Source organism: Hippocampus bargibanti, linkage group LG12 (genome assembly GCF_051943395.1).
Source record: "Hippocampus bargibanti isolate YZ-2025 linkage group LG12, ASM5194339v1, whole genome shotgun sequence".
Lineage (NCBI taxonomy): Eukaryota > Metazoa > Chordata > Actinopteri > Syngnathiformes > Syngnathidae > Hippocampus > Hippocampus bargibanti.
Genome location: NC_142745.1, coordinates 8,822,597 through 8,847,697, shown reverse-complemented (window position 1 = coordinate 8,847,697; position 25,101 = coordinate 8,822,597). Strand labels below are relative to the sequence as shown.

At 40.3% G+C, this 25,101-nt stretch overlaps 2 protein-coding genes across 5 annotated transcripts in view; both read right to left on the bottom strand.

The window, feature by feature from the left end:
* Positions 1–11,196, bottom strand: part of kcnb1 (potassium voltage-gated channel, Shab-related subfamily, member 1) — a 28,238-nt gene extending 17,042 nt beyond the window's left edge. The window contains exons 1-2 of one of the 2 annotated variants that reach the window (XM_089010000.1): positions 11,063–11,196; positions 8,509–9,156 (exon numbers count right to left, since the gene is read on the bottom strand). In XM_089010000.1, the coding sequence (XP_088866126.1) occupies positions 8,509–9,084 (576 nt within the window). In that variant the 5' untranslated portion in view covers positions 9,085–9,156; positions 11,063–11,196. The remainder of the gene's footprint in view (positions 1–8,508; positions 9,157–11,062) is intronic. The other variant, XM_089010001.1, reaches the window with a different exon arrangement.
* Positions 11,197–12,697: 1,501 nt separating this feature from the next.
* On the bottom strand, positions 12,698–24,476 carry ptgis (prostaglandin I2 (prostacyclin) synthase). 3 transcript variants are annotated; one of them, XM_089010840.1, is made up of 11 exons: positions 23,834–23,960; positions 23,083–23,209; positions 22,870–23,000; positions 22,283–22,458; positions 22,056–22,196; positions 21,132–21,244; positions 20,884–21,068; positions 14,906–15,074; positions 14,612–14,793; positions 13,312–13,463; positions 12,698–12,996 (listed from the first exon to the last, which is right to left on the bottom strand). In XM_089010840.1, the coding sequence occupies exons 3-11, from the start codon at positions 22,933–22,935 to the stop codon at positions 12,840–12,842; spliced, it is 1,341 nt and encodes a 446-aa protein (XP_088866966.1). In that variant the 5' UTR covers positions 22,936–23,000; positions 23,083–23,209; positions 23,834–23,960; the 3' UTR covers positions 12,698–12,839. The 3 variants fall into 3 exon arrangements, with proteins under 3 accessions (XP_088866966.1, XP_088866965.1, XP_088866967.1); XM_089010839.1 differs by lacking the exons at positions 22,870–23,000; positions 23,083–23,209 and adding an exon at positions 24,356–24,476 and having other exon boundaries at positions 23,834–23,957; XM_089010841.1 differs by having other exon boundaries at positions 22,870–23,209.
* Positions 24,477–25,101: the final 625 nt, after the last annotated feature.

Below are 25,101 nucleotides of genomic sequence, written 5' to 3'. Positions count from 1 at the left end.
TTTCTGATTCTGATTTTTCTGATTCTGTCCTGCAATTTCAGTGAAAATGACAAAAACCCTGGCGCTGCATATTTTTGCACAGCACCTGGCAGTGAATGAGTTAAAAGACATGTTTTATTTTAGTATTTCAATAGAGTAAGCAATATAAAAATATAAATAACAATTTGATATCATTTAACTGTTTCAATTGCAATGCTGACAACACTGGACATCTGATCGTGTTATCAGGCAAACAAGGCGCACGAAAGGATTAAACAAGCTCTATAGCATATTTTACAGATATGTATTTTTCAAATGATTACTTTCATCTCATCTACGAATGACTTAGCCCATCTGTCCATATAAAAAAATCCCATTTGGTACCCCCCCCCCCCCCCCCCCCCCCGAGCATCAACGTTCGCCCACCCATGCTCTAACGCAATTGTGCAGTAGTGAGCTGTGGCAAGGCTGCAAAGCCTAGCAAGGCTCAGCTGACAAAAGCCTCAGCAATCCACTACAAAATGCATGACATGACTCGCACCAAAACTCACAAGCACGACTGCAGACGCGCATTAAGAGTTCATGAGAATGGGAACATGTTAGCATGAGAAATATTGTCAGACATTCCCCCATGCCGACAGTCTATCACACAGACTGTGGACACGGTGGATGCCATGTGACTTTTTCTTTTTTTGGGGGGGTGGATGTGGCTGTTTAAAAAGGAGTATCAAAACATTTGAACAAGCTGTTTTTTTGGGAGGGTGTGCCAAAAAGCCCTCATAAAAACATATTTGCTTGAAGTGGAAGGCAAGCCAAAGCAGCAGTGCAGTAGTAGTAGGACATTTTGGGCAATCAAAATCCTGATCAAAAGATATGACAACAACAAATCATGGAAACTTAGTTGCCATATCACCACCACATATTTTATTTGGATTGGATTGGATTGGATTGGATTTGCCTTTATTAGTCTCGCAGTGGAGAAATTTACATTTCACAGCAGCAAATTTATGAAATAAATGAAAGTAGAAAAGCAAAACACAGGAGCTGCTGGAAAGGCAGCCACTCTCGCGGCGCCGTCTTGAAGTCAAAAGAAAAAAAAAAAAAACTAAATAACAATTTAAACAACATTTGCAATCTGGATAAGCGTTCACTATATCTTATAAGTGGGAGGATATCAGCCATTTATTATAAATGACATTGTCATGAAGTGTCAATTTCTAACTTCCTCATCTCACTGTAAACTGTTGCTCATAAGTGTTCAATGTAGACCAGTCTGCCGCATCAACACTTTTGAAAAGAGAACGTCAACGTATTATGCGGATGATACGCGAGGCTTGTATTTGTACGCGGAGCCGCAACCTGTACGATATTGGATTTGCCTTTATTAGTCTCGCAGTGGAGAAATTTACACAAATTTATTTTTTTTTACAGAAATTTATTTTTTATTTATTTACGACAAAGTCATACAAATGAATCTTCAATGACTCACAATATGTGGGCCAGGCATTCAGTGGGACTTCCGTATGCTCTTGGTTCGAATATAAGGTTATGGATTGTTGACATTGAGACACACACACACTTGCACAACCTCATCGGATCGAATACAAAAAAAAAAAATAGCGCTAACCCTTCAAGAAAAAAAAACAATGTCCATGGCCTCTTCATAGGCAAAATCGCATTATTGTGGGACCACCCTTGTTTTGACTTACCAGGACGCATCACATTTTTGCCCCTAAACTGACCGAAAATATTGAACAAACATTTATCAGACAGACACTTTGGACTCCTGTATTTGTCTGTCTAGAAATACCTCCCTAATTGATGATCCAGCACTTGAATTGGGACACCATTTTGTGTTCCACCAGCCTCTTATACATCATCATCCATCTGAGTGGCTACGCGTTTGCAGCTATCAGGCGGTCTGATGGATCTCGCTCGGCTTTCTCCGTGTCTCAGATTGTGTGGCAGACTGATTTATGAGCGGGAATATAGCCCCGCCACATTTCTGTGTCATCTTAAGTGCGACTTGAGCATGGCGTAATTGGAATTTGTCACCTCCCATCTGATGCACACTTCGTGCTGACAGCCACGTTCGCCATCTCAGCTCTACACCGGCGGCAGAGGAAATCATTTACCCACTAGGATGTTAGACCCCCCAGTTACGGACTATATATATATACACACACACACACACACACACACATGCATATCTATCTATCTATCTATCTATCTATCTATCTATCTATCTATCTATCTATCTATCTATCTATCTATCTATCTATCTATCTATCTGTCTGTCTATCTATCTATCTGTCTGTCTGTCTGTCTGTCTGTCTGTCTGTCTGTCTGTCTGTCTGTCTGTCTGTCTGTCTGTCTGTGCGTATGTATGTACGTACGTATGTACGTACGTACATTGGGGCCTTCTTTTTGGCTTTTTTAAAAACTTTTTCATATCCGAAAATCCTGACATTTGAACCCGGGTGTGTAGAGTTTTTATAAGCTCTTATTGTGTAATAAAACAAGGAAACAGCAACACTGGTGACCTTTTAGAGTTTGGATAGTAAAGTAGGATATACTCAACTGTCAACAAAAGGGAAGCGATACCACGTCGTTTATTTGCATTGACTGTCTGCTAGCAAGGAACTTTCTGGTTTATGAAAGAGTCATCTTGACTTCCACACAAAGGAACCATCCTGATGATTGATTTATGGTGGCCAATAGTTTCATTGTGATTTTGATGAGGGAGATGTGTTTCAAACAGGTGATTTTAAAAAAGAAAGAAATACATTCTTGGGGTACCAACATGACTGTTCTAATCCCCAGTGACTAAATGTCATTTGATGGTGCCTCGAATGTGATTTGAACAGGAGACAGATGCCGACGTGCCTTTCGAAGAATGTAAACAGAGAGTGGGCCTCCTAGAGAATAATGAATGTGACATTTCTCTGACATTTATTCTGAGGTATACAAGAGGAAGTAGAGATATGAACGGAGAAGAGGAAGGAGGAACAAAGCTTTCCTCTTCTTGTAAAGATTTCCTCTCAGGTGCTCTGCACTTCTTGCTTGGTCAAGACATTAAACAATGGTGTGCCTTTTTGTCGCTAAGCAACATTTTGTTTCATGCTTTTATCCGCCATTAATTCCCCATGAGATTATGTCCTGTTACCGTAGCAGGACCTTGCTGATGAACCATCGCTGGGACTTGTGGTGGTCGATGCCGGACAAGCCCACGTCGCATCCGGATTTAGTATAGAAATCCCAATTTGAATATTTATTTTTAGTACATTTGTCATAGGGACCCGATAGGACACTTTATTAGGTCAACGTGTACAATCTCATCAGATTCAGAAAAAGATGAATCAACAGAGGACATTGATGTCCTAAAACAGGGATGTCAAACACATTTTTGTCCCGATGCCACGTTGTAGTTACGGTTTCACTTGGACAGCCATTATGAATTTGGTGAAACTATTTAAAAGTCAAATCACCTCTATATAAGTTATATAGAGCACACAATAAATTGATGAAAAATTTCAAAATCAGAAGTCAATAATAATGCTTGTTATTGTGGAAAACATATGACAATTTCAAATTTTGGTTCAGACTTTTACAAGCATTGTTTTCGCCTGCCCCCTTTAAATGCTCCAGTGAGCCAAATCTGGTCCTTGGGCCATGACTTTAACACCTGTGCCCTAAAAGGTACAGTATATAATTGCTTATCATGCCACAAGACAGTGGCCAGGGACTACTTTTGTCTACATGAAATTCCTCAACTGACTTCAACATAGCTTATATAAATACAGTAAAATCTCGTTATATCGATATTCTCAGGAGTCCGAAAAATATCGATATAACCCGGACTATCGATATATCCGACCCTGCGCGCATGTAATTTTCTCCTTGTGTGCATAGAAATAGTATCGATATAACCGGGACTATCGATATATCCGATATCGATATAACGAGACTTTACTGTATATAGTATTTTCCATGTATAAGGCACACCGGAGTATAAGGTAATTTCCCAATGAATGGTGTATTTTCAAACGTTTTCCATGTATAAGGCACACCGAACTATAAGTTTTATACACCGGAAAATACGGTATATGTTTGTATATTTTGCTGTCTTTACGCACATACATACATGCACATATAGATACACACAGATTCCATTACAATCGAATGCTCTTCAGTAGTTGCAGTATTCTTCTGTTGTTGGTGTGCTTTTATGATTTCGTCTACTTTATTGCACAGCAGTATGATGCAGTTCATTTTTACACATATTGGTAAACCATTACCACTCAATCCATTCAATGCGAGTGTCATTATCTTTGAAGAAACGGCCAATTCTCCGTGTTTAATTGTGCAAGCGTTTGCGATGTTGTCGAAGATGGAGTGTTGGCTAATTGGAAATTGATTCGGGATTGCAGTTCTTTACCTCAACCAATGCAAGTCTTAATGTGTCTACTTATCACCGGGTGGCTTATTGATCGGAGTTGTGGATTCAGTGAGAATGGGGTGCGCGGGGACATTGTCCTCCGTCGCTATCAGGAGGTCTTAATGGAGCAAGTCATCGCAGAGCTCCGACTCCCGGGCGCTCGTCTCCCCTTTTTGAAAAGGACCCTTTCTTCACTCTAACACAATAAACATGGATTTTTACATCACTTTCCTTCTCGTGAAGAATGAGAAGACTATTTGCTGATGGATTCAATGCGTTTGTAATTTCTCCACAGCGCTGAAAATTTCTGGAGCCTGCCGCTGTGTCTTCCCCAATAAGTTAGATGTTAAAAGCAAGGCAAAAACACATTTTTTTTGCAATCATTAGATTATTTTTGGCACGGAATAACTTTTTTTTATTCTTTTGTGGCTTCACAATATTGAAAAATTCATGGATGGGAACACATCTTTTTTTAACAGCATGAGCACACTGCAATTTAACAAAATGGGGAATCCCATCATATTTTTATTTACAGTACCGGTATCCCGAGTTATCAAATGGGTATCCCATGTAATCAACAGTAATAATGCAATATTTACCATTTTTGACAATGACAAATTTCAATACGTTCCAGAGACTCAATTTTAGCTTTTTTAGATTGTCTGAATATATCCAAGTGCCTGTACATAATGTTGGTTTATCTTTGCCACCTCTGCTGCAGAAAAGGGGCTGACTCACAGCCTCTGTTCTAGTTCATCCCCACCAAGCTCATGCAAACATGTCCTTGCTTTGTGCACTGGGACACAAAGGTGCTTTATTTAAAGTGCTTCCACAAAGCAGAGTACATAAAATGTTAGCGTTCAGATGACTGAATAATCATTTAAGTTATGAACGATCCCTTAATTCAATAACTGGTTGATTAAGAGGTGTGTCTCAATATGCAGCAGGATGCAGTTTTGGTAAAATGGGCCTCATGAGTTGATAAAGAGATAGTGATAATATTCACCAATCAACACACTTTTATTCAACAAATAACTTGAATATGATACAGGAAGAAAATGCTTCTGTTATTTCTAGATCAGGAGTCACCAACATGGTGCCCCCAAGGACCACATGAGTAGCCTGCAGGTCTGTTCTAAAGATAGTTCACCGGCGAGGGGGCATTGAGATTTCCTAGCAATGTTGTGGAAGTGCTGCTTTGAAAATATTAACAATTCCTGTGATTTTAAACAAGATCATTGGCTTTAGTAAAATGAATATAAATTAATTATAGCGACTTCTATTGCATGCTTGCATCTTAAATGTGATCAAAATTTGTAGCCCTTCGTTTTCGTCATCGCATGAAAATAATGTGTCCCTTTCAAAAGAGATTGTTGATAATTGTTCTTGATGACATGGCAGCAATCCAACATGACTGCTGCAATTCAAATTCAACATGAGCATGTTAAATAAAAAAAACACATTTGAAAATGAGCGCGTATGTATTATTTAACTCCCCTTCTTTTCCCATCCAGGATCAATGTCCACTCACTAAGTGTTTGTTGCCATGGTTACAGTCCTAACATGAAGCAAGAATCGAACAACGACCCGTTGTTCAACAGACACTTATATTTTGACACAAATGGCAGTTTCAAAGGGGAACAACCTTATTTAAATAAGAAATACACCATCTCAACCTAAAATCATTACAAACTCAAAGACCTACTTCCTTTTTTACATTTACATCCATCTTATCATGACGATCAATTTACATTTATCGTCCCAATTTTACCCTTTTGTCCCCCATTAATTAAACAAATTACAGAGATAGCCTGTAAGAGAGAGCCTGCTCATGTCATCTGGAGCCGTCTTGTCACTTGCAAATAATCACGACGACTTAGTCCGCCTTAGTCATTAAACTGCGACCAAGAATGACAGAAAACAACCAATCTCACGATTCGTAACAATCACAGAAAAGCTCATCAAATGATGTGATTGCAAAGTTTTGCCTAATAAAGTGATTGTATCACAATACTGTACAGTGAGATGACCAACGCACTAATGTATTAATACATACGTCTTTTTAAAAATAATTTCCTAAAATGTACCTGGAGTGAATATTTTATGGAAAATTGACATTTTAATTGTTCATATACACATAGTTGACTATATCAAATGTGTGATTGATCAAATTCCAATGCATGCACACACACACACCAAGTTCCTCCTTCTAAGAAATGGTCAATTGGTCTGGGAGAAGATCCAAACCCTAATAAAGGACAACCGACCTCACTTCAGAAAAACGTTTTTTAGCATCTAAAATACCCAAAACACGCAGTATGATATTTTTAGTCAAAAGCAAAACACCAATAAAAATGACTTAAAGTGTCCAAAATCTGCAAAAAATTGAGCTAAGAATTGGGCATTTTCAGAAAGTCCCGCCCCCAGTTCATGACGTCACGCCAAGACGTTTTGCATTGCTAGTGAATCAAAACAATTGCTTCAGATTCGGAGAATATGCTTTCTTGTTACACATCCAGTTATGAATATGATTCAAATAGTTTTGAAGAGGAAAGCATACATGTTATGGAAGGACCGCTAGAATGCGTCTTTTTCACGGTCAGGGGCGGTCCTTTAGTGACGTCAACGTATGGACTCATCACCAACTCAAAAACAAGACGTCCTGAATATTCAGCATGAGTCTTAAAACGTAAAATATAGCTATATGCGGTGGAATCTTTGTAAAATACGCCCAATCGAAGTCATTTGAAGCCATTTTACAAATTATGTACACAACTTGTCCGGAGACGTTGGTTGTCCTTTAAGCGACGCCTGACTCCACTTTCTAAAACACTTTCACGCAGAAGCACTATCATTTACAATCTGGAAACACGTTTCAACATCAGCACAATATTATCATGTCAAAGCCAATAGGTAAGCAGAGCTGTTTTGATTTTTTTTGGGATGTCCAGATTAGCATTGGCCTAAAGTGGGGGGGTGTCAAACTGTCTTTTTTTTTTTTTGCCGCGGGCCACAGTGTTGTTACGGTTTCCTCATGGGGGGCGTTATGAATTTGAGGAAACCATTACAATGCTTCATCTCCACATATTACATACAGAACGCACAATAAATTAATTAATAACTAGTTGTCAAATTTGAAGTCAAGAATAATGACTGTTTTTTTTGTGGATTACATTCGACAATTTGAAATTTTGGTTCAGACTTTAGCAAGCGTCATGGAATTTCACACGTTTAATTTGCTTTCCAGGGCTGAATAAAATGATGTGTCGGGCCAGATTTGGCCCCCATGCCTTGACTTTGACACCTGTGGCCTAAAGCATTTCTGAGAAGCGGAATATGTGACGGAAGTGCGCTTTTGTGTTTTATATTGTGTGATAACAATGAATTGACTCATAAAGGAAAGTATCTGTGATACTGTATCCCAAAACAATAGAATCCATTGCAGTATTGGTGGTTAACTCATTCACTGCCATTCCCAAATGTATTCGCGAATTGAAAACGTACAGCGCCATTCTAGAATTTGTTCGGGTTTTGTTTTTTCATACTCGGGTGCCGATAAAGTGCTGACTATGGCCTCTGGCTATGTTTTTTCCTTTCCACACGGGGGCAGCGTTTCCCTTTTATCCATGTTAGCGCTTTGTTCCAGCTTCAGCTGTTGTTAAAGCGCTATATAAACTCATATACAGTAAAGTCTCGTTATATCGATATTCAAGGGAGTCCGAAAAAATATCGATATAAGAAATGCATAGAAATAGTATCGATATAACCGGGACTATCGATATATCCGATATCGATATAACGAGACTTTACTGTATATGTATTGCATTGTATTTTGGACACCCGCTCTCATTTCCTGCTCATATAACTCCTGACCCATATAATTTAGGAATTAACTTTTTTTTCGGATGAAAGAAAAAGAGTAAGATTTCTCACGCTGTATTGAATGTTTATGTACTCCTAAAAGTCAATATTCTGTAAGTCCTGGATTTTGACGGAAAATGACAAAAACCATGGCACTGGAGTGGACACATTTTTGCACATCGTCTGGCAGTGAATGAGTTATTTGCCTCAAGGTCATCTCTGAAAATTACCTTTGCAGCAACCGACGAGCTGGGCTTCTCCAGCAGGTCCCACAGTTTCTTTCGTTTCTCCGCACAGCACGTGTTGTCAAATTCTTCCCCTTCCCTATCCTTTAAATTATCCGCCTCCCTTTTCAGCTCCTCGTTCATCTGCTCCTTCTTCTGGTGGTACCTGGCTTGGCAGCAAGACTCCAGGTAGATCTCATCGATGCCCCAGTAGTCCAATTCCTGGCTGAAGGATAGGGCGCACATCTCCTCCATCATGTGTAGCTTTCCCGTGCGGTAGAAGTTGAGGATGGACGTGAAGGCGCCCGGGTGGCGATCGAAAAAATACTCATTCTCATCCAGGTTGTAGTCATCGCACACCTCCATCAGAGATTCGTGGCTGCTGCAGTCTTGCAGTTTGCCCAGACGCGTCCGCGGGAGCCTGTCCAGCGTTCGCCACAGGACCTCGTGCGGGAGGCCGCCCACATTGAGGCGGACCCTTCGGAAGCATGACTTGCTACTGACGATGTCCACCGGCTCAGGCGGGAGCGACGACGTTGACTGGGAACCGGCCTTGTTGAACTCCGCCAAGGACTTCTCCATGATAACTTCACAAGCAGGTGAGCACCCACAACTATGGCGTCCACTGTGTCATGTTTGCTGTCATTGCTGTCTCTAAATAAACAAGCAAAAACATACACAAAAAGGTCATTAGTATCCCCAATTATGTCATTAAAGTCATGTTTTGGATTGTTTACATGTTTTAGCACACTGCTTTACATTATAAGATCACGATAGCAACAGTTTTATGTACCGTATTTTCTGCACTATGATGTGCATCATATTATTAGGCTCAAGGCATATTTTTAAACTTTTCCATATATAAGGCATACTGGATGATAAATCGCACAGGCAGCTTTTGGGTATGCCTTATAGTGCGTAATACGGTATGAACTCATTCACGTTTGCCTTCCACAAGGGGGCAGCATTTCCCTTTTTTTTCATGTAAGCACTTTGTTCCACCTTCAACTGTAGTTAAAGCTCTATATAAGCCAATATGAGTGTATTGCATTGTATTTTGGACAGCCACCCTCATTTCAAGCTCATATAACTCCAGACCCATATCATTTAGGAATTAACTCTTTTTTTTCTGATGAAAGAAGAGAGTCTAAGGTTTCTTACGCTGCATTGAACTGTGTTTATTTAGATTAGAGTTAATTAGCAAAAAAAAACATGGACGTAATGTCCATCAGGAAGCAAAATCGAGCAATGTTTGTTAGCGGAAATTGCTGACTGTCACGTGGATGTATTTATTTTTGTTGTTTTTTTTTTGCTATACTGAGTAAAAATTAAAAACCTCACACTTACAATGGCATCAGTCTCATTTTAGATTGCTTGCTAAGTGCTACTTTTATGCAAAGGCAACATATAATGATTTTGAAATTATATTTTAGCATTCACAGTTCACTACATGTTATATACTTATGCTTTTCTTTGTCAATATGGGCAACCATGACCATTTTTTTTCGATATTTCTGTCAGGGCTCATTCCCTGGAAGGCATATCCAAAATTGCAAGATAATAATAATAATAAATAATAATAATTTCTAAGCGCCTTTCAAAACTCTCAAGGACACTTTACAGTCATGGGATAAGAACTTTTCTTTTTCTCATTACGATACGCTACCGTTCTACGACACTGCATGCCAATCATAACCGTGATGAATGTATTGTTATACTTGTGTCAATCTGAGTGTTATTATCCAAAATTACAGGCGCATCTCTCATCATGGATGTCATTGTATTTCGCTGGTGCGCACACAGAATGTCACCTTGGTTAAATCAAACTTCCTGACCAATCATATATCAATTTAACGCCCCATCAAATCAGCGCCCCAGGAAGAAATAATCGAATCTGCGGCAATAAATCTGCTCGATGTGTTTCATGCACGAGAGCCCTGGAGAGAAAACAACTTCATCTTTCTTGATGTTTCCTCTTTAATTGTTTGTGAGGCGGTGGATCTTTGTCACCCGGCGTGGGTGGGAGTGGTGGGGGGCATCGAGGAGCTGTCCAGTGCTGAAACTCGCCCCTTCCTTTCCTATTACAAATGCACAAACAGCTCTTGATGTTGTTTGTTTGTTTCCCTTGAGGGTTGACTCTTCTGAAGCCGGGCGTGCTTTGCATTTTAATGCCTGTTCTGAGGTGTTTTTTGGGTGCTTCCAGCCCGTCACCGCCCCCCAAAAAACTTTCACACACTCGAGCCTCATTCTCACACGTATTCCATCGTGAGTATCCAACAAACGCACACACTCAACGAGGACGACAATTACCCTTCCGCCCCCCAGCTCTCGTAAAGCAGCCTCCTATCGCTTGTTGGCTCATATATGACTCAAGAGAATAAAAAAATAGCTTACAATTACAATTGCCACCCATGGCGATGTTTCAGAATATCAAATAATGCTGTGGTTCCAAATCGTCTTCGATGCTTTAATACTCCGTTTGGCGCAGAGCCGAACCCAGCTGTACTCATCCTGCAACACGTTCATTGATGATATAAGCTTTAGTAGCGATACGACGTACCTTGGTATGTTGTTGTTGTTGGCTTCCAGTAAAGATGGAGATTTGGCACAAAAAGAAAAGGATCCGCCGTCACTGGTCTAGTGGAGTCGAGCTGTGATGCCATCCATTCCGACTCTTTCTCAGCCTCCCGACATGTCACCCGCGTCTAACGAGCTCCATACTCCTCATTGCGCCGCATTGCTAACCCCGCAAGCACACTTGCCACCCGGCCGGCCCCGAGATCAACAAGTACCGAGGGGGTGCTCATTCGGAATCGGACAGGAGCTCCCAGTCCGCCGCAACAGCTGCAAGAGGAGAAGGAAAGGGCGGAGGGTGTGTGTGTGTGTGGGGGGGGGGGGGGGGGGGTCTTCTCGAGGCAGGCAGCGCGCCGGTCTCTTTTCACAGCACATCGGAGTTAACTCTTTCTCAGCCTTGCCCTGACACCTGAACGCACCACAGTATGTCAAATTGTGTGTGCGTGTGGCAGTTTTGTGTGTGTGCGTGTGTGGCAGTTTTTTGGGGGATGGGATGCTTAATTCATGAATTATTTGTAAATTATGGCTGGCTCCTTTTAATTTCAAACAAAATAAGATGATTGGATTTGAAAATAGCCCACTTCACAGTGCAGCGGTTGTGAGTTCAAGACCCAGTCCAGCCTCCCTGTGTGGAGTTAGAATCTTATCCCCAGACCCGTGTGGGTTTTCTCCGGGTATTCGTTTCCTCTCACATGACAAAAACATGCATGGCAGGCTGATTAAACACTCGAAATTGTCCCCAGGTATGAGTGTGAGAGTAAATGGTTGTTTGTCTCTATGTGCCGTATGATTGGCTGGCAACCAATTCAGAGCGTCCCCCGCCTAGTGCCCGAAGACGGCTGGGATTAGCTCCAGCACCCTCCACGACCTTAATGAGGATTAAGCGGTCTGGATAATGTATGGACGGATGGATATTGTATTCAAAGTAACACATTTCTTTGCAATTTAAAGCTTCCCTATTACTGTTCCGTGCATTTTGGAAAGAACTTCAGAATGTTATACTGTAGTGTGTGAAATAAAACATGCAATGAACTTTGATTGGGGAAACAATTATTCACTTGTTTTTAAATTTCAAAAAAATAATCCAGTGTATTTCATTGACAAAATTTCACACTAATGGCCGGAATGACCATCTGGCATACAGACCATATGCAATACTAAATTATATTATTTCCCCTCCATTTCAACCCAAGAGACCAGCCCAAAATTGAAAGAGAGCAGCCCATTACTCAAGTTACCCTATAGACAGCAAACAGAAGCAATAAATTCAGTGGCAGAGCTCTGCACAAGCCAGGATTCATGTCTGAATGCATATTTTGTCAGGAACTATCTTCAGAATAGAACGCTGGATTCTTGCAGATTCCAATTATATCCCTTATTTTCACACATCGCTCAAACGACATAGCTGTGAAGTCGAGGTGTATCATACCATCACCAGTCGTAGTTCATGTCATAAAATGCACTAGTTTTTCAGAACCTTGCTTAACACACTGAGAATAAAAGGAGTAAATCAAATGTGAAATCACAAGTCAAATGTAGTGGGGGTTTCTTTCAGGAATGCTAAGCTTCATGAATCAAATTTTTATTGTATTTTGGTGTCGCTTACGAAATGCATCAAATATGATAATAAAACAGAATCAGAAAGCCTTTAATAGACCCACAATGGGGAAATTTGCAACAACACAAAACACAATATCTGCAATACAGCAATAATTGTGGAATAAATAAATATACACATATAAATAAACAATCCACTGACTGAATTAACTTGAAGTCATTCTCTTCAGTCTGTAGCATACTTGAAGATCTCCCTCCGGCTGGAGCATCCCGAAACCGTAGCGGCCCTTATTGACGGGTGGCATTCGAGCCTGTGGGTCACACACTTCCAGGTCCAGATGGGTCAAGATCAAAAGCACAAATCTGGATCCAAAAGGAGGGTAAAAAAGTCAGTCACACACTCTTTGGTCTTCAATCGGCTTTGTGAAACGATATCCCGTGACTGGAACTTAATGCCTCTGCTATCTTCAACCTTTGAAGCTTCATTGCCCATCCCCCCTTCTCCCTCGCACCCCTTAGCCCCAATTCCCATAATTACAAAATGGAAGGAATTACGACGGTATAGTCTTTCAACTGCATTGGTGTGATTCTTAGCAAACGATAGTGACAACACATCATCTCCCGGCTTAATGCGCTGTACATACATGACAGAAAAGATACGCATCTTAAAACACTTACTTTTTAATGGTTGTCACGGCAAAGTCTTTCCCCACACACATATTACTCCCCGCGCCCCAGGGCATGGTGAAGTACTTCAGCCTTCTTCCGTCCTTGTAGAACTCATCCTTGGCTGTCAGGTCTTCATTGAGGAAGCGGTCGTACTTGAAAAGCTGTCACAATGGTTAACATGAGTGTTATTATTACTCATTTTTATATTATGTTAGTACTCGTAGTCATAGTCATGGTAATAATATTTACTTAGCATTTCTCACTCTATATTTATGATTTTATTGACATTCCATTAAACTGATTACACATTTTTTGCATCATTGATGCAAGTAAACTTTTGAGGTTTTTTTGTGCTGATTCCAAATGTGTCCTCTTTTTTTTCTCTAGTTAGTCCACCAAGTTTTAATATGTTTTCCTGAAATGTCAGAGCTATGAATCACAATCGAGTCTGCATCGTGCGTGAGGGTTAGAAATAATGAAATAAAAATATCACAAAAAGCTGACGCTCTAAAAAAAAAAAGTGAAGACATGATTTTAATCAGTTTCGAAAATATTAGTAGGGTCACATGAAGCGATCTCTTAATATCATTTGCTATTGAACTTATTTTCCCAAACGTGATATATTAGAAACATATATATCATACACATACAGTATTGCATATTTTATGCTGTTTATGAGATTGGAAATGGGGAAAAATAAAATGTTTTTTGGTGTCACATGCTGAGCTGAGCGGAGTATTGTAAACCCACTTGAGTGGCCAAGAAATGTAATGTGTTGACACATGACATTAACTCATTCACTGCCAGACGATGTGCAAAACCGTGTCCACTCTAGTGCCAGGGTTTTTGTCATTGTCACTTGAATTCCGGGACCCACAGAATATTGAGTTTCAGGTCTGTATAAACATTCAATACAGCGTAATAAACCTTTCTCTCTTCTTTCATCAGAAAACGAATAGTTAATTCCTAAATTATTTGGGTCTGGAGATATATGAGCTTGAAATGAGGGTGGTTGTCCAAAATACAATGCAATACATACATATGAGTTTATGTAGCGCTTTAACGACAGCTGAAGCTGGAATGAGCTAACATGAAAAAAGGGAAATGCTACCCCCTTGTGGAAAAGAAAAAAAGCATTGCCAGAGGCCATGGCCAATGCTTTATCGGCACCCAAGCATGAAAAAACAAAACCCGAAAAAAATCGTGAATGGCGCTCTACGTCATATTTTCAATTCCCAAATGAATTCATGAATGGCAGTGAATGAGTTAATATTAGTAAAACCCGCACTGTCCCTTTATCACACAGTACCTGTGGTTCTTCGTGTATCTGCGGGTCCATTTGTGGGCTCAGAAAAGGAAAAAGACAAACTTTGTCTCCACATCTGAGGCGGTACTCTTGACCGTTGGCCATGCGTAGGACCTTGTCTTGCACTACATCTCTGCTGATCATTGCAGCGGCGGTGAGTCGTAGGGTCTCTTTCAGAACACTGTCTGTAGGATGAATGAAGACTCAGCTGAGTTGAATGATGTGCTCCCCAAAAAGTGGCTGTATTGCTGAATTATCTATTGTGATGTTCACAAACGTAAAAGTGGAAGAATATACCTAACACGGGTGAAGCTTGTGAATTCTTCACTCGGGCCACCCTGGGGGGGTGTTGTGAGAAGCTGTCCTCCAGGGTAAGACCTCTCAGCTCTGACTGGACTGCCTTCATGGCCTCAGGGTGAGTGAGAAGGAAGCCAAGGAGCCAAAAGGCTGCTGGTCCAGCATTACACTGTAAAGGAAAAAAATCGTTTGTTATTTAGATTTCATTTGGGAGTTGCACAAGGGTTGTACAAAGGACAACCAACGTCTCCGGACAAGTTGTGTCCATTATTTGTAAAATGGCTTCAAATGACTTCTACTGAGCGTATTTTACAAAGATTCCACCGCATCTAGTTATATTTTATGTTTTAAGACTCGTGCTGAATATTCCGGAAGTCTTGTTTTTGAGTTGGTGACGAGTCCGTATGTGACGTCACTGAAGGAACGCCCCTGACCGAAGAAAAGGACACATTAAAGCAGTCCTTTCAACACATCAATGCTTGTTTGGTCTGAAAACCTCGTGTTGCGCCAGAAAAGGGCGTCCTAGCTCCATATAAGGAATTTATCAGCCTGTGGAAACGCAATACACTGTCATGGCTACAAGAGGTCGCCATTTTCTTCTGCCTCTTTTTGGGTGAGATATTTACCCCCAATGTGGCCTCAAAATGGCACGGGATAAATTATTTAATTGATTGCAAACGTATGCTTTCCTCTTCAGAACTATTTGAATCATATTCATAACTGGATGAGTAACAAGAAAGCATATTTTCCGAATCTGAACCCATTGTTTTGATTCTCCAGCAATGCAAGACGTCTTGGCGTGACGTCACGAACCAGGGGCGGGACTTTCTGAAAATGCCCAATTCGCAGCTCAATTTTTTGCAGATTTTGGACACTTGAAGTCATTTTAATTGGTGTTTAGCATTTGAATAAAATATCAGACTGTGTGTTTTGGGTATTTTAGATGCTATCAAACGTTTTTCTGATGTCAGTTAGGAAACAAAAAAGTGACGTTGATTGTCCTTTAAGGTGATCTTATTCCCAAACAGGCTGTTTTTTTAATTACTGTGCCAGGGATGGGCAACATTTATATTTAAAAGGTCGCTAAACAAACATTAGTTGTACCTTTTACACACACACACACACACACACACACACACACACACACACACACACACACACACACACGCACGCACGCACGCACGCACGCACGCACGCACGCACACACACACACACACACACACACACACACACACACACACACACACACACACACACACACACACACACACACACACACACACCAAAACAACAACAACAAAACAAGAAATCGGTACTTGGAATCCTGGAAAACCAAGACAAAATACAATGTACCATATTTTCCGGTGTATAAGACGCACCGGAGTATAAGGCACACCCCCAATCAATGGGGTATTTTCAAACTTTTTCCAGATATAAGGCGTACCTTCAATAAATGAAAAAAGTTTTACAAGTACATGTAAATATATAACAGATCACCAAATATAAGGCACACCACATTATAAGGCGCTACAGTAGAGACTGGAGTTACTGACTACTTCTTCTATTGGAGGAAATGGAGTCGCTGGCTGCTAACAGTAGTTGTGAGACCTGTTGTGGCTCAATATTACTTCACATATAAGGCAAACCGGCGTATAAGGCGCTGGGTCATCTTGTGAAGAAAACCAAGACTTTTGGGTGCGCCATATACATCAGAAAATACGGTATGAAAAGTTACTGAAATACCAAAAAAAACATTTGTTGTTCAGCAGTTTTTGCCGTCCTTGAATGCAGTTGGTGAGGAACTGCATGGTTCTTTGTGTCCTCTCTCCTTTAGCATTGATAAAAAAAAAATGTGATATGTTTTATACCACTATCAGCCTCTGGAAGAGAGACACCTGAGCCTGTCAGACAGTGATAGTTCAGGGTTAAAGGAGCCTATTTTTCCTGAGCATCGACAGTCAGGCAAATTGGGTACAAGCCGCAACACTTTGTCCTCCCTGCCCCTTTTATATCCTCAAGTAATGACCCTCTTATCATGCCAGCAGAAACACACGAGGGACTCCAGTGAAATGATGCGTGGCAGTGTGACCTGTTGGACTATTTAGGATACGATGGGCATTTTTTTTCTCATGAAAGATCATTAGGTCTTTTTTTTATGAGGAGCTATACGCCATTGCTGGCCCAGAGTTATTACAGCAATCACTTCTCCATATAGGACATTACCTTCACATCTGTTCCCCTGAACACTCTTTTTAAAAAATACTGAGGTAGGCTATTCTCTTTAATTGCCTGATGTGCTTTTTTTGGGGAAAAAACATTTTGTGCTAATCTGCACTGCACATTTATTCTGCTTCTAAAATGTTATGCTTCAAATAACAATTTTAACAATGTTGAATTGACTCTGTATTGTGGATCAAGACCATCATGCTACTTTCATCGCAATTTAGGATGCAGGGCTATATTGGCCGACACAGTGATAAACAACAGGAATATATTCACGAGATATACATTATTCCAAAGGCATTGTAATGATTATTAACTCATTCATTGCCAGACAATGTTCCAGAGTTTTTGTCATTTTCACTCAAATTGCAGGACCCACAGAATATTCCGTTTTGGGACTACATCAACATTCAATGCAGCGTAAGAAACCTTAGACGCTCTTCTTTATTCAGAAAAAAAGAGTTCATTCCTAAATTCTATGGGTCTGGAGTTATCTGAGCTTGAAATTGGGGCTGCTGTTCAAAAGGTAAACGCTCCACGTCATGCTTTTCAATTCCTGAATAAATTCAGGAATAGCAGTGAATTAGTTAATTCCTTCATGGTTATTTCTTTTGGGATTGAATTTTCTTTTTAACCACAGTTCCAAACACTGGGCCTGATGGTGCACTAGCTGGGTGGAAAAAAAACCCACACAAGCAAGGGGAGAACATGTAAACATCACACAGGAAGGCCGGATCGAACCCACGACCTCTGCACTGTGAGGTCAACGCTAACCACTAGGCTACTCGTCAACCAATCGCAGGGCAAACGGAGACAAACCACCATCCGCCAATTTAGACTGTTCAATAAGCCTGCCATGCATGTTTTTTGGAATGTGGGAGGAAACCGGAGGACCCGGAGAAAACCCACACGGGCCAGGGGAGAACATGCAAGCTCCACCCAGGGAGGCCAGACTGGGTTTTGAACTCACGACCTACACGCTGTGAAGCCAGCGTACTAACTACTTGACTACTGGGCCACCGAGGTGATATCCTCCCCCAACCAAAAAAAAAAAATAGGGAAGCGCTGACCCAAACTGCCTGTGTTCTGCAGTAAAATATTAATGATGACGATGAAAACTCATATTCCTAAATAATTTACCACTTCAGGACTAAAACATGTTCTCCAGTGATTGTGAGTCCCCATCAGGTGCTCGTATGTGTACTGGTGTGTGCTTGCTTGCACTCAAAAGGTATAAGTTATTGGTTTCAGTGTTCATCATATGCAAGGGGGAGACCTGACATCACCCAGTCAGCTTCATTTTTTTGCAAGGCGACGAGACATATATACAGCTTGCGTGCGACACGTTTCGCAACACCTTTTCCGGCCTCCCCGCTGATCCTTCTATTCTTTCTGCAGGGATTGCTCCACTTTCCATGGCAGACCGTGCACTGTGGGGATCCCAGTGGGAATGATGGAGCACAAACAAACAAGCAGGAGGACTGACTAATGGTCTTTCCCCTGATCTGTGGAGCACACCGGAACTCCCGCACTCAGCAGGTGACTTACTGAGGGTCTTTCCTCATATTGCACGTCATTGCTCCAATTGGGTTTTAAAAGGGGGTGAATATGTTCTGCAGCAGCAATCAGGCAGATAATTCAAGCTTGCTATCGCCACCTACTGGTAATATAAAACAGCAAGGACGTTTTACTGAAAGAAATTTGAGCATTAAACATCCATAATCATCCAGCTTCCTTGTAATTGGGGTTTGTAGTATGAATTGTGTTTTTCTAAAAATGCACAAGTTAACATCTTGCACTTTACTAATTATATGCTGATGTGAACGGGTTCACAGTTTTGCCCCAATAGTGTAGTTCTCAGGCCAAAATTGTGCAAAACAAGACTCAAACATGGATTTTAAGATAGTTATCGTGTTTTTTGAGTATTTATCTGATATTTGCAATATATTTCTGTAAATTCCTCTACTGTGAGACTAAAAAAGGCTAATATAATGTAATCTAAAAAATCTAATCTAAAAAAAACCCTGGCTTTATACATTGTAAATACAGTAAAGTCTCGTTATATCGATATCGGATATATCGATAGTCCCGGTTATATCGATACTATTTCTATGCACGCACGGAGAAAATTACATGCAAACAGGGTCGGATATATCGATAGTCCCTGTTATATCGATATTTTTTCGGACTCCCTTGAATATCGATATAACGAGACTTTACTGTAGTATAGCCATTTTATGTACAGTAAATACAGTTACATATATCATATGTTTGTTACTGTATTTTTATACTTTGCTCTATGTACAGTTCTTTTGATGAAACATTTTTGTGCAGTTGTACAGTTCAATCTTCTGTCTTTTTTTGTAGATGCAAACTTTGTTTTTTTTTTTTTTCGACAACCCCTAGACCCCTTTCAATTTTTCTGCTGTAGATTGCAAATGTCCCCACGATGGGACTATTTAAAGGCTTTCTGATTCTGACAATCTAATATAATTTATATAATATAATATAATTTTTTTCTAATATAATTTAATCTAATCTAATATCTCTCTCTGTGTCTTTGTTTTGTCATATTGTCTCCATGCTGTCATATTATTTGTTATTTAGTTTTTTTTGTTCTTTTGACTTCAAGACGGCGCCGCGAGAGTGGCTGCCTTTCCAGCAGCTCATGTATTTTGTTTTTCTACTTTCATTCCTTTCATCACTTTGCTGCTGTGAAATGTAAATTTCTCCACTGTGAGACTAATAAAGGCATATCCAATCCAATCCAATCCTTGATAAGGAGGGAACAAAGTGGACAGTATACTGTACTGTACGAGTACATTGATTTAGGATTTCTTTGATATAAAATTAAAATTCCTCGTCTCACTTTCTCTATATATCCAGATATCGATTCGGTTATGCACCTTAAGGTTGAATGGTCCAGTTGTCATCTTCACTAGTGGTACAAGTGGCATAGAAGTCGGTAAACTACTACTGTTACTAGTGAGGCATAATTCTGTACTCGTTAACATTTGTGCAGATCCCTCCAGTGACGCTCTAAAATTCTACCAGCGAACATTTAGCAGTTCATGGGTCGCATTAGAAGACATATGAAGCAGTGCAAAGTATACAGTACTTACATAATTAAGATAAATGTCAATAGTTTATTCCTGCACGCACTCAAAAGAGGAAAAGGTGTGTCATCATTTAGTAAAAAAAAAAAAACAGTAGTACTGTACAAGTCTGATGTACAGGTCCAGACAGGTTCTTACACTACCCGCCGTCAAGGAATCTTTTGGCCCCAACTTTTTTGTTTGTTTGTTAAACGCGCCGAATTCTCAGAGACTGTTTGGGCGTGACAAGTTGTTGATGTTCCCGTTTATCATTGTGGTTTTTATTTGTTTTGTTGGTAGCCCTAAGATTAATTGGTAAACTCAAGGCAAATATTGCCTATCGCCCTGGGTAAACCTTAACTTTCTGACCCTGATCTTCAGCTGTTGTTACAGCGCTTAATAAATCAATTTGTATTGTATTGTATTGTATTGTATTGTATTGTATTGTATTGTATTGTATTGAACAAGATAAGCAGTCAAAGATGGATGCTGTAACGTATAATCATCAATATCAGCAGACCACTGAAAACTAATCTGCAGGCAAATTAATTTTGCTGTGTCATTCAAAGTCTTATAGCTTCTGAAATCCCAGCAATAGAGCAGGTTATTTTAAATGCATTTGAATCAGATTATACAAGACAAAAAAGTAATAAAACTCACCTGTGTGGTCCACAGCTTCAGCAAAAAAGCTCTTTTCTGCATTTCATCATCCACTCCCTCCTTCTGGAGAAAGCGCTGATAGCTCCTCTGCCAGGAACTCCACTCAGTCTCCCCATTGTGCTGGTTATTTGGAGACAGTAGCTCCCAAAGTCGCTTCCGTGACGTGTGGGCTGCCCGGCTTTCTCCTGTCAGGCACATTTGACGTCAATGAATGTCAGAAAATAGTCAGGGTGATCGTCGAAGCTTACCTCCTTTGAGTGAACTGCGAGCCAATTTGGAAAGTAGATGGTCAAACTTGCGAAATTCTTTGTAGACTACTGTGACGTCCTGCGTGCTGTCAAATAAGGTCAGGTAGCCGGCTCTGTGCACAACAATAACATCAATACATGAGGTATAGCTTAGTTTTCATTTTCTCAATGCTTAACTTCTGAACCGTGATTCTTCTTGCACCACTTGTAAAACTATTGATAGTTAATCGCAAAACCGCTCGCACAGTTTGCAAAAACAAAGGCACAAACACTTTTTTCGCACTAGGTTGGTCATTTTGGAGCACATAGCTCATTGTAAGTAAAGACTTACGCTCAATTTTCAAATGATCAACACACCCTTTGCAAAACTACACGCGACTATGATGATTGGATGATTGACATTCTTCGACCAATTATCTTGCCGCAACGTCACAGGAAGAGAAACTGTTTTCGATCAATAGTTCACTTTGTGAGTGGTCTGAGCCCTCAAAATAAGCCCAATCAATCGTAATGGTAACAAATGATCCTGGTAACAAATGATGGCTGAAATGTGATTGGTTAGATGCTTAAATACGAAAACACACATATGGAAGCAGCACAACAGGGAAAAAGTCAAAGTCAGCTTTATTGTCAAATATGCTAATATGCATGATATACAGCACAGATGAAATTACTGTCCTCGGACCCAGCATGCAAGGCACTTATAATGACTTTAACAAACATAATAAACACGAAAATGCCAAAAAGTAATAAAAGGAAGTTGAAAGACAATTTGGAATTATTTGATAAGAATTCATGGACAAAATTCACGTTAGTCTATGATTCTGACAATTTTAGGCCAGCAGAGAAGGCCTTGCATGCACTGACGGCCCACCACAAGTGTACTGATTCCTCTTGTGTGTCTTTATCCATAGGCGAGGTTACCTGAAGAGGAGGCTGTAACATAAGCTGAAGAGTCCCTCTCGTCTCCATTGCGATTGGCCGGTCGGATCTGGTAACAACAGCTCGTGAAGATGATCGCTTATGGATTGATTCATCTCGGACAGGCAGACGCCTCGGAAATGTCTACAGGTCAAACATCACAAGGTGAATCCCGGTGAGATTTGCATAATTACAACACTCGGGTTCCCATTGAGTGAATCACTGATTACGTTTCCATAAACATCCTCTCCTCTGCAGGCTCGACGCCTGGCAACTGCAGACCAAAAACTCTTTTTATGAGCTGCTGTTTGCTGCGGCTGGAGTCCAGGCTGATGTTGTCATGAAGCACTGCGTCAAAAGACTGAGGATCTAACAGCACGGTCACGTAATGTCCCGCAATGCACACCTGGAAGCAGATAGTTTCTTGTTGACTCACTTTTTGTGATAACAGAAAATAAGAATGAGGTCAACTAGAAACTTACAGTTATGCAACAGGGTAATACATTTTTTCGTGATTGTCCCACAATTTGCTTTGGGTGTGTGCGTTTTCTTTTTAAACAATTGCTATATTCTGTCTCTACATATTCAGTAGCAACGTCTACAACCATTTAAGGTTATAAATGACTTTCACTGCCCATTTTATTAAAAGATCAAAAGTGGGTTTTCAAAATAAAATGAATGAATGTAGTTAAAAAAAAGAATAAAGGTGCTTTATGGAAATATTTTTCCATATTAAATGATGTTCTGTACAGAAGTCAAAATACGGTATTATAATGAATGTAGTGTTTGTGGAAAAAAAGATTAAAAAGGATACTGCCTGTCGCGATTTGCAGGGAAATAGTGGTGGTGGACCCCAAAAATGCAGGCGGTAGACCCCAAACATTCAGGCAGAAAGGTGGAGCAGGGTGTATTTGACAAAATGTATGAAATAAAGTCAGCAGGAAGGATCTAAAACAACAAAGTCATCAGAACAAAAAGGTCCAAAGTAGTAAACAAAACCATGACTAAAACACAACAAGACGAAACCAACCTGACAGGGTGAAACAAACATGACAGGGTGTAACAATGTCCTGACACTGAATGGTCGTGCAGGGAGTCCCATTAACTGCCACTGATTAAAATGACCATCAGCTGCAAGCGGGGCCTGAAAGTGCCACCTATTGGTCAAAAACCAAAATGTGACAATGCCGCTCGCAGGTGACTGAAAATCACATTGCAGTTTCTTAGGGGGCCAGGAAGCGTCACTGTGTATTTATTTTGTGCATTAGGTCATGTGATGTTCAGAACCTGAGCATTGTTTGGGCAGTCGACAAGCCCTTAGCGATTGTCCGCGAGCCCTTCACGATGTCACTCTCAGTAACCATCACATGACAAAATGGCTACCCACAGAAATCTATGAAAACGGGTGCCATAAGAAAGTTTCATCCCCTCCGCATATTACATATAGAGTCCACAACAAATTAATGAATTAGTAGTTTTCAAATTTTAAATCAAAAATAAAGACTGTTATTGTGGTTTATATGGGACAATTTTAAAATTTGGTTCAGACTTTAGCAAGAATCATGCAACTTGACAAATTTGGTTTGCTTTCACGGGCCAAATAAAATGTGGCGGGCCAGATCTGGCACCCGGGCCTTAACTTTGACACCGGTGGCATAAATGCTTTCTAATTATATTGCAAGATGCTTTTGTTTTCCTATTCCTGTTGTACACCCACTTTTGTAATTCTGCAACACTATGAAGGGTAAAATGAACCATCATGTGTCTGTTTTTTTACTTACAGTAAAAACATCCCCGTGTTTCTCTTTCATTCGAGACAAAAACTTTGCGACATCCTTTTGGAATGCAAATGCGTGTCCCAACCATGGTATGATACCTTTATCCAACGGTGGCTCATTTTTCTGTCTGTGTAAAGCAGAGAAAAAGAAAACATGTCTTGATAAGACATCTCATTTGTGTTTTTGTCCACAAATGTCAACTCGATGTTGTCACACGACATTTCTCAACCAATTTTCTTCTTCAAGATTGCAACTCACGTTGAACGCCTGTATTGATTATTGTTCTACATATCAAAACGAGATTCATTTGTTTTCGAACTACTTTAAATGCTCTTTCTGCAATCAAACACGATTACAAGTATGCGTTCAACTATGCATCACACACAGATTGTGACTTGCTTTACTGCTACGTGCTATAATATACATGCGGAAACATGTATTAAGTTGTCCAAGAAGTTCCTCAATCCAAATTCAGGCACGTACTGTATATTACACTGTACATGAATGAATGAATGAATGACTTACCTGGTGCGAGTGTAATAAAGGAGTATTAGTATAGGAACACCTATAAGTAGTAAAAACAGCACCCAGAGCATATTTGTGAAGTGATAGATGTCTTTCACCCGAGATAATGTACTCCATAGCCAGAAGTGACTGACTTATGTGTTCTCAAGTTGGGTTTCTTTCTTGTCAGGAGGCGTGGAAAGGTGTGGCTGCTGACATGACATGGCTTATACAATCTAACAAAGCATACAACACTGACATAACCCCACTAAAGCAACAGTGTGCAATCATTGATTCAAAAGAAATAAGTAAATCATAAAAATGATAATGTATTACAATTTTAGGGCCTACTTGGAGGTTGCCTTCCTTTTCTGCCAGGTCAAATTTTCATGTTTGCCTCAACAAAATAAGACAGCTCTCATTAAATGACTTGATTTTCTTCTTTTATTGACTTTTTTTTTTTGCAGTGCAGTGACATCAGCATCCTCATCATGGCAAATGGACTCATATTTCGTGAATACGAGGGTTGATGTTGGGACTTGCATACTTAAAGACAGGCGTCATTCTGTGACCCAAGCCCTTGAACATGGAGGAACAGACTATATTTAGGATTTCAGGATTTCAAGATGAACAGGTACATGCAAGGAACACACGATGACACACTGAATGGAACCTCAGGGGCAACCTTACTTCACTCGAAAGTATATCCCGGGGGAGATTGTTTTGTTTCCATTCATGTTGTATGGGACGAGTAATGAAAATGAGTG